The following is a 12,866-nucleotide window of genomic DNA, read 5'->3' as shown; positions in this document are numbered from 1 at the left end:
TCTTTTTGCTTGTTTACACTTAGGGAGCCCCCCCTAAACCCCCCCGCCTTCCTTCATGGAAAGGCCTGATTTGTGAATGACATGTTGTTGTGCTGCCCAGTTTCCTCATTAGCTTAGCCTAGCCGAGCACATTGGCCACGGCGGCCATTGTGGGCAGCCAGCGGGGAGTTAAAAAGGGGGGTGTGGGGTGCAGGGATGGTGGGGCTGGGGGTCTTTCTTTTAGCTAAGTACACACAAGCCACGTTATTGTTTGCTCCGACTTTAAACATGGCTGTGCGTCAGCCGTCATAACTTTGGTGGTACAAAATGGACTGACATTTTTTTTAGACTTGGGGGGGGGGGTTGGTTGACTATAAGGACCCCCTCCTTTGAATGAGCCTACTTGCTATTCCAGCAGGCTAAGGGGCACACAAGTCACATGGTCGCCTCTCTTTTGTGCCACTTGTTGAATCCTCCGCCCCGAAAGGCGGGGGGAGGGCGAGGATAGGAGGGGGTCAAACCACCCCTTTATGCCGCCACAAAAGCCGCCATTACCGACAAACCCCCACCCCCCCAACTCCGCCGCGACTCAGAAGTTTGCTTTGAGAGGAGCCATTTGAGGCGCACAAAAAGAAGCCCGCATGTGACGCCGGCGGGTGCAAGCTAATAGATTAGCGATACCAGGGCCGACCCGATTAGGAAAATGGCGGATGACGCACCCCCGCCTCCACTCCCGACTCGGGGGGGGGGGTCACCCTTTGACCAGCAGTGTTACCTAAACCAACACTGCTGACCTGGAAAGACGCATTGCATAACTGCATAGCCGATTGTTGCCGAAAGATAGCCCGAGAGTGCTAAAGGGGCCCTTTCCCGGACGCACCCCCAAAGTTGCACACCATGTATCTCCCCCACCCCTACGCATATCAATAAAGACTGACTAAACTAAAACAACAAATTCATTACCAAAATAAATACCATAAAAAAGAAAGTACTTGAAAAATATTAATACAACCTTATATAAATATATATATATATATATATATATATATATATATATATACACACACAACACAAATTGGTTTAAAAAATGTTTTTAAAAATACTACCTTTGTCACTACTCCCAAAAGTGATTCCATTTTTGGATTGTACAGATTAAAATTTGATAAAGAACACCATATCCAAGGCATGTTTAGTTTTTTTTAATGATGTTTATTAATTACCGCAATAAATGCCAAAAAACTGTCTTGAAAAATAAATCACATCTTTGAAAAATATCATTTTTTTATATAATTAAAACTATTTTCATTCAAAACTATTAGATCAATCGTATAAATGTTTTCATTTCCAGAGTTAAATTTAAATTTAAATTTTATTCAAAAAAAGATCATATTTAACTCTTTCAATTGGTGAAAAAAACCAAAAACAGCCTTTCCCTAAATGCACCCCTTTTGAATTGGCCTACCTGAAAAATAAATATCAAATAAAATAGCTTAAAACAAGACGCTCGCCCGTGCCCGCCATCAAGAGGGAATGTGACGCGACCCTTTGCCCAAGCGCACCTCCTTCAACATGCCCAGAGAGTTGGCGCACAAATGCTGGCGTATCGCTACTGTGCCAATAATAATAATAATAATAATAATAACACGACATCGCTTTATTGATCACTTGCTGCACCCAAACGTAAATGTCTACATTACACTTTTCTAACGCATGCCCTGGAGGGCTCTCGCAGAACAAATTGGAACGCTAACTCGAGTACAGCTTTCCCGGGAATCATAACATGGGATTAAAGTCCTCAGCCCCCTCAAAAAACAACAACAACAGTCAACCTTTTTAAGTTTGTACCCAAAAGAAATCTGGCAGTTCAGGGATCCCCAGTCTATTGTTGCTAATTACAGGCCAAAGAACCATGCCAACTCTCTAGGGGGGGCGCGCACCACAATTTGGGAATCCCTGCACTAAGCTAACGCCAACACGTCTTGCCGAGTCCGTGCGCTAAGCTAACAACTAACAGGACGGCCCGCTTGGGACTCAAAACACATCATAAACGTCGGGCTAAATCGGATTCAATTCTCCAAAAACAAACACACACACACACACACAAAAACTAGACAGTAACCAAAATACCTCCTGGCTCTTCATTGAAAAATGAAAAAAAAAATCATAAAAATTGAATATTTTTCAAGGAAAGTTTCAGTTCTTTGCAGCCCCACTTGACATCGTGGAGAGGCTCTCCAGACACGCAGAGAGTCCTTAGCGGTATTAGCCTCCCACTCCCACTTCGTTAGCCCCATCGACCCCCACCCCTCCCTACGCCCCTGCATGTGCAATTAAGGTCAGGTCAGGGGTTCATACACTTTTAAGGTGAATGTTGAATCTGCAGTATGGATTCAAATGATGTCTTAACAGTATTTAAAACATGTTTTTTGACGAGACAAGGATGGCAGTTTAAAGTAAATACGAAACTGAGATATTCTTACAATTTTCAAGTACTTTTAAAGTCAATTAGCAACTTTTAACAGCACCTTAAGGAGGAAATATTTAAAGAGATACACACATTTCATGCTTTGACAAAGAACGTATTGATCATTTCGAGCACGGCACATCAATTTTGACCAAGAAAAATGTATATATATATATATAAATATAAAGGTATGTAAACACTTTGAAATCACTTTTAAAAGCAAATTTAAACTTTTTTCCCCAGATCCTTACAGCCGTTGTCAATTATACACGACCACAACTTTAGAATGATGGCTTTTCATAGACGGAATTGTGCAAAAAAAAACAAGCAAAACTACGTTTTTCGTAGCACTGGGGGATGTATTTAAAAGGAAGAAGCATCATTTCCATGTATAAGTTCATAATAATAAACTATATATGATTTGACACACTTTTAAAGCAATTTCCAAAGTTGAACTTCTCACTTCCCAACCATTTTAAATGTAACCAATTCGTCATCGTACAAAAAAAAAAAAAAAAAATTCCAAGCCCTATTAAAGCACTTCTACACACAAAATTGAACTTTCCCCGGCTTCTTACAACTGCAGTCAATTAAAAAAAAAAAATCATTATTGCTTTTGTTAGATGTAATGCCATAAACAAATTATGTTTTTGTAGTAGCTCTGGAAGACTAAATTTAAAAGAAGTTGCGTCAACCACACTTTCCCGTCTAAACTGATCTAATATTAAAGCAGATGAAATTAAAATAGAATCACTTTTTCAATGCTCCGACATTACAAGTGAAGCACTTTCGAGCTGCGAGAGAGGAATCGCCAGCGATGGCGCCAGCGTGCGAGCGGACGGGAACGTGTCGGGAGTCTCGCCGGGGAGCTGGAGGAACAGCAGCGGGGAAACGGTTAACTCGGTCCAACCGGTGCTAACCAGTCGCTCCACTCAACGCAGCACCTGAGGGGGTGCTGCATTTATCAGGTCGGCCTCAACACACACACGCACGCACGCACACACTAAACTGGCTGGGTCGCATTCACCAGCCTCGTCTGACTTTTTCACCTCTGTACGACGGCCTGCTCGGGCAGGCTAAGAACAACATGGCTTAAATATTCGGAATATTAGCGGCGTGACACATGTACGGCGGACGCATAATTCCAAAACACTGTCAAGTCTTGTAAAAAAAAAAAAATAAATAAATAAAATAAAAATAATAAAAAAAATATACATTTGAAAAAAGTCCAGTTGAATACATTCAGTCTTTTTTCCTCTCTCTCTCTCTCTCTCTCTCTCCCTGACATTTTCTTTTCTCTGCTACACGCCTCGTGCCGGAATAAATTGCTTTATGAATAAATGTGCGTTCTTGTTAACATTGCAGCTTTTGTGCAAATTTGCAGGCCGCTCTTGCTCTTCAACTTTATGCCCGGGGGCATATATTAAAAATACATATATGTGTGTGTGTGTGTATGTGTGCGCGCAATTGTGTGTGTGCGTGAGGAGGGGAAGGGGGGGGGGGGGGGCAAGATAACATGCACACACATTCAAGGCCAATTCGTTAAGGATGTCACCAGTGCGGATAAGATGTCACACAAAAATAGACCACAAAATGTAAAAAATAAAAAATAAAACTAACTTAACTTTGCAAGTATGCATGTTCATTGTGTCAAAAAAGTTGTTTTATTCTTCAGATGATTCATATGTCACGCCTGCTTCTGTTATGTTACGGGTCAAATGTGACCCTTGCTCATATTTTACAGTATAAATTATTACATGTATTTGTTTTTTTTATTTACATGCTATTTCAACTGTTACCCTGTTCCTATTATATTGACACAAAGGGCAGGCATTATTGACGGCTAAACATATAGTAGGTCAATTTGACCAATTAACATTGTACTAAGAAAGAAAAAAACGGAAGCGCAACACAACGGTCTTCATAAAGGCGGAATTTCATCGCTATCTTGCGATATTTCATTATGGTTGTGTTACGGGTCAAATTGACCCTTGTTAATATTCTACATTACGTGAGGAATATTTTTGAATTTGCATAGTATATATATTGATCCTATTATTTTGACACAAAGGACTGAAGAGGGGCATACATTTTTTAGGGTTGGGTCAATTTGACCCGTGAACATTTGAACCAAAGAAACAAACATAGCAGGAGTGTTCAAGAATTGCATCAGTGAACCCCTGGAGCACAACCCCATTGTCCACTTTTACCCCTGTTATATTACGGGTCAAATGGACCCATGCTAATGTTTAATGTTAATATGTATTTCTAATTAAAACATCTTCTGCTGCATTTTTTAATTAGCATGCGCTATTAAATATATTGAGTGACACAGTGACACAATGGGCTAAAAAGGAGGAAGATATGTACCATTTAGACACAGTGGGTCATATTGACCCATGAACATTTTTTGAGGCATTAAAGAAACGAATTTCATAAGAGGATTGACAACATCGTTGTCTTGATGTACCTTTCAAAAACGAGGAGTTTTTCACTCTCCTGTAAAGTTTGTTTCTCAGGAACAGCACAAACATCCCTGGGTCAATTTGACCCGGGGCCTGTTTGATGATCCAAAAGTGTCAGAAAGGGGATGGTTCTCAGTTAACATTGTTGAAAATATGTGAAATGGACTTTTTAAAAGTTGCATTGTACATGTTGAAGTTTCATACACAAACAGTACTTTTAAAACGGGTCAATTTGACCCGCTACAAAACAACAGGAGGGTTAACACAGCCTGCGCTGACCTGCTCCATCTATAGAGGGGAGAGAGAGAGAAAAAAAAAGGACCACTTTGGACAAAAAAGGAATCCTCGAGAGGATACACGAAGCCCCTCAAAGAGACACTTAAGAGTGTGTTATTTCATTCTCGTTCTGGATTAAAAGGCGCTGTGTTATCTTTGCCGTCTGATCTTCATTTCCATAATCTCACACACACACGCACACACTAAAACGAGCCCTCCTCCCTCCCTCCCTCTTTTGCTCCCCCTCCTTCCCTGAAGCCTTCTCTCCCAGCCACTCACCCATATGGACGCCGCACGGATTTAAATTATTTAGCCTGGTGACTTTTTTATGTCGCACGCGCCTTTAATTTCATTGCACCGTCGCCCCGTGCGCAAATGCGGAATTTTACCGCTATCCTGCGATATTTCAAACCCAGGCGAACGGATCGTGAGCGAATATACGCAACACGCACACGGGCGCCCCCCCCCCCCCCCCCCCCGCGGTGGCAACGTGACGGAGGACCAGTCCGCAAAAAGAGGAAACACCCACTTGACTGTATTCTCAATGGCGGGGACATGAAGTACAAATACTTCACTACTGTACCTAAGTCGATGTTTCAGGCACCGTGCTTTGAGTATTTATTTTCCCGACGACTTTTTACTTTGACGCCGCCATTTTTAACTCCTTCCGCTGTGTAGTGTGTTAAGCGTAAGATGAAACGGCGCAATTAAGGTACTCTGATGTCAGTCAGACACAGAAATTCGCAAGGAGCTGCTGTAGGCCACAACTCGCGCCCAGACGCTCACACGCGGACTAACTCATGTCACTCACTAGGCCACGCCCCTTAAACGACACACGTCCAGCTCACAAATACTACAGTGCGTACGGTAATTACACTTTATAAAAGCAGTTTATTACTTTTATGTTTTCATTTATACACAATACAGTACTATTTGTCTGTATTAAAAGCACCCCAAAAAAATGTTGGCGCTATTTGGAGGGACTGGAAAAGGATTTATTGCATTTCAATTCAAGGGGAAAGCGGATTATACAAGGTGTACTTTTTCAATTATCATAAAGCTATCATCTACTTAAGTACAGCGTGCCAGTGGTTTTACCACCTCGCCTTGATGTACCTTTTCTCTATTTTGCCTCTCGTTGCTTGACAATCCAAATGAAGAGGGCTGTGATGTAGTGGGGGAGCGGTGGTGGGGGGCGGTGGTCTCTCGATAAGCAATGTGCACTCATGTCTGAGGAGAAGCACCGACGAGACGCCTAATGAAGCGTGCACGCAGTGGAGGAGGAAGAGGACCGGGAAAAGAAAGAAAAAACAAAAAAGCGGAGGGACCGAGCGCAAGCTACACCGGGGAGCGCCTCGGCCTCGCGCCCCGCTACCGGGCGAGGGGCGAAGGGCGGAGCCTGCAAAACGGACCCCGTGAAGGAAAATGCGCAGGAAAGAGGGTCGAGTCTTAACGAGCCCATGAGAGCATTTATGCAGAAAATGTCTCATTCCGACGGAGGGGATGATTGGAGGGAGGGGGAGTTAGGGCGGGGGGTTGGGTGTTTATGTGTGCGTGTACCTGGTCGAGGGCCACAGAGGAGCGGGTGATCTCCTCGCTGTCCGACTTGGAGCCGCCCTCGCGGTCGTCTATGACCAGGTCGATGGGCATCTTGCCCTTCAGGCAGCTGATGTAGCGGTGGCAGAAGTTGTCGCACAGCTCGTGCACCTGCGTGGGCGCGAGACACAAACAAACGGCGAGATGTGCACAGTAAAGGACTGAAGATCTGATGATATTCCAGCATCATTTTCGTCAAAATCATCAAAATAATGCCAAGCACTGGTCAGAGGATGACGCGCACTTGCACTGCATCTCATGAGCCCCCCCGCAAAAATAAATCTCGCAATAGTCACAAAGTCTGCTAACCAAAATATTACGAACAGTCCTCAAACCATGAAAAAACAAGAGGCAAGAGATGACTCGTAATAATTAACCCGACACAACCAGCAGACGAGACGATATTCAAGAAACAATCTAAAAAAAAATGTTTTTTTTTGTTTATTTTAAATTGGGCACACCTGCACTGTATTTCACGAGCAAAAATAAAAAAAATAAATATCAAAAAAAGCAAGAAAATAAATTCTGTCATTGTTAATCTAAATCACAAAGGAGCCAGATTATATTCAAGCATCAATTTTAAAAATAATAATAAAAGAAATCATAAAAAAACCAATACCAATCACTAGTCAGACTATCAGATGCAGCTGGACTGTATTTCATGAGCTAGGAAAAGAACAAAAAAAAAAAATAATCAAACAAACTTCGCAAATTGTGTCAACCAAATTATTAGAAACAGACCTCGCGCAACAAAACAACCACAAAAACAGCCACAAAATTACTCCCAAAAACTAACAAATGTAACACCACAAGGAGAATGCATTCTAATCCAGCAACATTGTTTTTGTCTACAGAAGAAAAAGGAGAAGAAGAATCCAACCCCTGGTCAAAATATTAGGCACACCTGCACTGCATCTCATGAACTACAAATAATGAAGCCTGACAAACTTTACAAAAATGTTACGTTTCAAAGGGGTTTCTAATACTGTGACCCTCTCTCGCCCTCAGTGTCGCTGACATCCCTTCTGCTCCACACAACATATACCAAGATGCCAGAAATTACCTGATAAAAACTCATCAAACACAGAAAAAAAAAAAAAAAAAAGGAGAAAAGATTATATTCCAACAACAGTTTTAGAAAAATTCGAAATAATAATACCGGTCAGTGGTCAAAATAGGATGGATATATGGCTGTCTTTTAAGAGCTACAAATGAATCAAATTTCATAAAACCAAATTATTAGGAACGACGTTCAAGAACCGCATACAGCGTAAAACTAGCCATGGGAAATTAATCATAAAAGTACGTTCCAGCACAACAAGGGCATTATATTCCAGCCACATTTTTTTTTTAATTCATACAAATACTACCATTCATTTTTCAAAACAACAGGTACACCTACGCTGCATATTAAGAGCTATAATAATAATAATAATAATTTACAAAGTGTGTACTTTCAGGGGTGTCTCTAATATATTGACCCTTCTTGACCAAAAGATTTTTTTTTTTTTTTTTAAAAAGCACGACAAGAAGAGTAGATTAGATCCAAGTAACTTTTTCTAACACTTCATAATAATAATAATAATAATAATAATAATTGTTACTAGTGAGACTATTATGCATGCCTGCACTGTCTTCTGCGGGCTAAAAAAAAAAAAAAATCCAACTTTGCAGCGCGTAAACTGTACAAAGACCTTGTGGTTCAGAGGTGTCCCTGATATTTGGACCCCTTCTCTCATTGCTAAATATTAGGGACAGCTGTCACCAGCCACAAAACATAATGAACACATAATATTTGAGCCTGGGTGCAGGTGTACCTAATGAGGTGGCCAGGGCCGTGCATGACGATGGTATCCCCCCCCCCCCCCTCGCTCCCCCTCAGGATGGAGATATCCCCGAAAATTGGCAGTGACACGAGGGCTCACACGGGCCACGACGCACTCAACACGCGTGTTAAAAATAATAATAATAATAATAACAATAATAATAAAAATAATAACATTTTAAAAAACGCCACAGACAGGCCACCCCGCCGCGTCACGCTCGGATTTCGTGCACTTGTCGACGTTTTTTTCGCTCTCTTTTAAATACACGAAGAAAGCAATGTGGGCAGACTTAACAGAAATGGGTCGGGACCGGTCCGGCAACACATGCACAGCGAGGACGAAGGCACCAAAATTTAAACAAACAACAACAAAAAACCGTACCGTGATTGATTTGGACGCTAATTATAAGAGACGAGCAAAAATACAATTATGCAAATGATGGGGAACAAAAAGAGATTTTTTTTAATTTTTTTTACCTTTTCCAGCTCCAGCAGATGAAACCGTAACACTTGAATGGCTTGAATCATCTGCAGAAATTCCAAAATAACAACAAATATATATATATTTTTTAAACCAAGCCATTTAAGTCATTTGCGCGTATTCGCGTAAAGTGACGTCATGCGCAGTTCCCAGCACTTTCCACCAATATGATTCAGATCAAGTGCATAACACACACATGTATTTACTTACCAGATTATCCAGTTCTGGATTTGACGAAAATAAAGGTTTTTCTGCACGAATCTAAACAAAAATAAATACATAAATGAAGCAGTCATGTGATCATTTTGTCCAAATCACGTCAGTGCACCCCAAGAAAATGGGAATTCAAATGCAGTTCACTTTCTTGCTCAAGCTCGATTTGTGTTTTGCTGCTCGCTGACCTGTTTGGCAAAGACGGCGATGTCCTCGTTGAAGGACTCCGACGAGCACACGTCCCCGCCCGCCACGCCGGGCTCTCTGGGGGTGCACGTGGCTAATTCACATTTCTCGAAAATCAGTGCAAGCAGCGGGAACAGGGGGTGCCTGCATGGCAACACACACGCACGCGCACGCGCAGTTATATACAGGCCGCACAATAGCAAATGTCAGCGACGGGGTCATCACCACTGCAGGCTGGATTTTGGGATTTTTTTTATTATTTGTGTGTGTGTGTGTGTGTGTGTGTGTGTGCGCGCGCGCGCAGCGACCCGCCCGTGGGGAGCTTCCCCGCGTGGACGCATGCATGCATGCGGAGAGGCTGGAAAGTGTAATACAATTGCGCACGTACAGTGTGTTTATTATATAGAATACATAGGGTGGCGTTGAGCAATGCAAACTGCCTGAGCCACACACGCATCGATCATTTCATGTGATGAAACAAACAAAACAAAACAAAAAATATATATATATTATGTAAATGCTAAAAAGCCACAAAAAATGTTTTATTAACAGGCAGCACCTGTCTAAAATGTGATGCACACTTAAATGTTCGTGAGCGACAATTAATGAAATTAGCAATTGGTTGTAATTATTCCCGCTCGGTTGAAAGTGTGCAATTATTAGACCACTCCCGCATTTTACAGTGCAATGTACTTTTATAACAACACATACAAGCAAACGGGATATTACCAAAAAAAAAACTATCAAATATGATAAACTGTTAGGAAAAGACAAAAAAAAAAAAAAAAAAAAGTGCGCGGAGGTCCGCTCGGCCTCAGCGACCCGCCGAGACAGTCGTGCCCGACAAGCGCTCACTGTCCCAGGGCGAGGCGAGCCGAGCACCCCGCTGGAAGTCCCGGAGGTCCCACCCCGCCCGCCCCCACCGCGCACTCCAATGCCTCCGGTGCTCGTACCCGTATATGGCGTCCTTGTCCCTCTTGAGCGCGTCGTTGACCGACGAGCCCATGCTGGGGGGCATGGTGTTGGTGTGCGCCGTGTGCGGGTACTGGTGCGAGTGCAGCTGGGGCCCGTGGTTGAGGTGCACGGCCTGCATGGAGCGCGCGCCGTGCGGGTCTCCGTACATGGTGGTCGGGATGCCCACCCCGTCCATCCCGTAGTGGGGCAAGTCGTCGTACTGCACCGAAACACACACAACAATTGCACTCATACGACCATTATTCAAGATCCGTTTAAAACAGGAGCGAGCGTGCAAATTAATCCAACGATTGCAGCAAATGGGGAAGTTGTTAACGCGTCAAGTAATTCAATTCAAAACTGGACTGGTTCATTTCTAAATTCCGACTTTTTTAATACTCACTTTTGCTCTAATGCAGCAACTTCAAAGTAGGGATTCGAGGAATTATCACAATCGTTCAGCCAGTAATAAAGTGAGATTCCGGACAGTTTTTCCTCATCTTAAAGGCTTAAAACTGTGCCATCAAAACACTAAAATGCCATTTTATAGCAAGGCAATGTCACTGTTTGCCTTTAACAAAGTGCTGCTTTGTTCAAGAAATTTATAAAAAAAAAAGTGTTCCAGTGTTGATGGAGTTATTTGGGAAAACAACAACAGCGACCTCCAAGCGAAAGCGTGGCAGATTTGGGGACAGAATGTATCAATCAAATCACAAATCAAATCATTTTGTCGTCGCCTCGCTACGAATTTATTTATTATTATTTTTTTGTGATCATACGTTTGAGGGCATTTTATTAAAGAAGGGTGTGTGTGTGTGTTGGAGGGTGGGGGTGCGTGGAGATCCAAAGTCACGAGACAAATGTTTGAGATTTGTCACCCAGAGAATCCACGCAGTGCTGTCACAAGTCATCTGCAAAAACACGTCCACGAAAGAAGTGTGCGTAGATGTGTGCGTGGGGGAGGTGGGGGCGGGGGTAATGGGGGGGGGGGGGGGGCAATGCAAAACCAGCTCGTCCGTGCGTAATGTGGGTGCCAAACAAAAAGACAGCAAAAGTAACTTTTTTTGTTGTTGTTTTGGTCCCCCCCACCCTCTCCGATGTGCACGCGTGTTTTCGTACGTACCCTTTGCGCCATGAGCCTCCTCGCCGCCCGCAGTTCGTGATTCGAGTCCCGCACTTAAATCCGCTCGGAAGCCAGCCTTGCACGGCAAATTAGCAAATCCAAACAAAAATAGAGTGGGGAGGTGGTTACATTCAACAACAAAAAAATGTTAAAAAGCAAAAAAAAAAAAAAAAAAAAAAAAAAAAAAATACAAAAAAAAAACCAGCAACAACAAAAAAATCCTTTGGGTTTTTGTTTTGTTTTGTTTTGTTTTGGGGATGTTTTCCCCTCCGGCCCGTCACCGCGGTGCCGGCCAAGTTGAACCCGGCCGAGGAGAGTCGATCCTCGGCTCTCCTTCTCGCTCCGAGTCCGCCCCCAGCCCCCCCCCCCAGCCCCCAACCGCAGAAAAATAAAAAAATAAATTCAAAGCCTTAAAAGAAGACACCCGGTGGTTCTCATGGCTCGTTCTTTCCGGCTCCCGCGTGTCCGGCGTTGCTTGCTCGTCGGCGGCGGCGGCGTCGGCGGTTGCGGCGTTCCTCCCGCAGGCTTCGGTCCGCTGAGTCGAACACCGGCTCGGCGCTCCCACTCACGGCCGGGAATGAAGCGTCTCTCCCTGGCTTCGGCGGCTGCTGGCTGCCCGCTCTCCCGCGGCTTGATTCACTTATGCAAAGACGTGTGGAGGAGCTCAAGAGGAGAAGGAGGAGGAGGAGGAGGAGGAGGAGGAGGAGGAGGAGGAGGGGGGGAAGGGGGAGGAGGAGGAGGAGGGCTCATCATTCCGGCTCGGGGCTTTTCTTAAAGGAGCCGCGTGGGTGTCGTGTTTGGATGGAGATGAACGCGCGCGTGTGTGCGTGTGCTCGAACCCGGAAGTAGCGGTGGCCATAAACAGGTCGCGTCGGACCGCAGTAAGTGACGCGGAAACCCAAGGGGGGTGAAAACCAGAGTCCATTGAAAAAACCTCGCCATTTTAGTGCTCCGCCGTGAGCTCATTTACGTCCCGAACCACCGGAACCTCGCCAGGTATGCCGTCGTAAAGTACGCCGAATTCATCGCCGTCACTCGGCGCTGCCAAGTCACGCGTCACATGGCCGCATCGCGGCCATTCATGCGTTGTATAACGGTTGCGTGCGTGACATTCTCGCCACCTAGCCGGTCCCGTCCGGCCGGTTTCGGGGGCCCGCTCGCTCCTCGTGCGCCCAAGTTTTCTTTCGTGTTTTGCGTGTCAGCTTGAGCGACGTGTAACAAAGAAGAATGAGTTTAGAGAGGAGACGATGGCGTTTTGTTGGCTTCGTTTGCTGTTAAATCACAATTGGCGAGTAGTTTGCCGA

The 12,866-nt window shown here is 44.1% G+C and overlaps 1 protein-coding gene across 1 annotated transcript in view; it reads right to left on the bottom strand.

Moving 5' to 3' along the window:
* The window catches only part of LOC133409511 (homeobox protein Meis1), a 98,250-nt gene extending 85,991 nt beyond the window's left edge, over positions 1–12,259 (bottom strand). Inside the window, exons 1-6 of the mRNA XM_061689613.1 lie at positions 11,563–12,259; positions 10,439–10,659; positions 9,488–9,629; positions 9,297–9,347; positions 9,083–9,133; positions 6,745–6,891 (exon numbers count right to left, since the gene is read on the bottom strand). Coding sequence (XP_061545597.1) covers positions 6,745–6,891; positions 9,083–9,133; positions 9,297–9,347; positions 9,488–9,629; positions 10,439–10,659; positions 11,563–11,574 — 624 coding nt within the window. The 5' untranslated portion in view covers positions 11,575–12,259. The remainder of the gene's footprint in view (positions 1–6,744; positions 6,892–9,082; positions 9,134–9,296; positions 9,348–9,487; positions 9,630–10,438; positions 10,660–11,562) is intronic.
* Between the last annotated feature and the right edge of the window lie 607 nt (positions 12,260–12,866).

This window comes from Phycodurus eques, chromosome 11 (assembly GCF_024500275.1).
Source record: "Phycodurus eques isolate BA_2022a chromosome 11, UOR_Pequ_1.1, whole genome shotgun sequence".
Taxonomy (NCBI): Eukaryota; Metazoa; Chordata; class Actinopteri; order Syngnathiformes; family Syngnathidae; genus Phycodurus; species Phycodurus eques.
The sequence above is the reverse complement of the archived record's forward strand: the minus strand, read 5'-3'. Positions and strand labels throughout refer to the sequence as shown.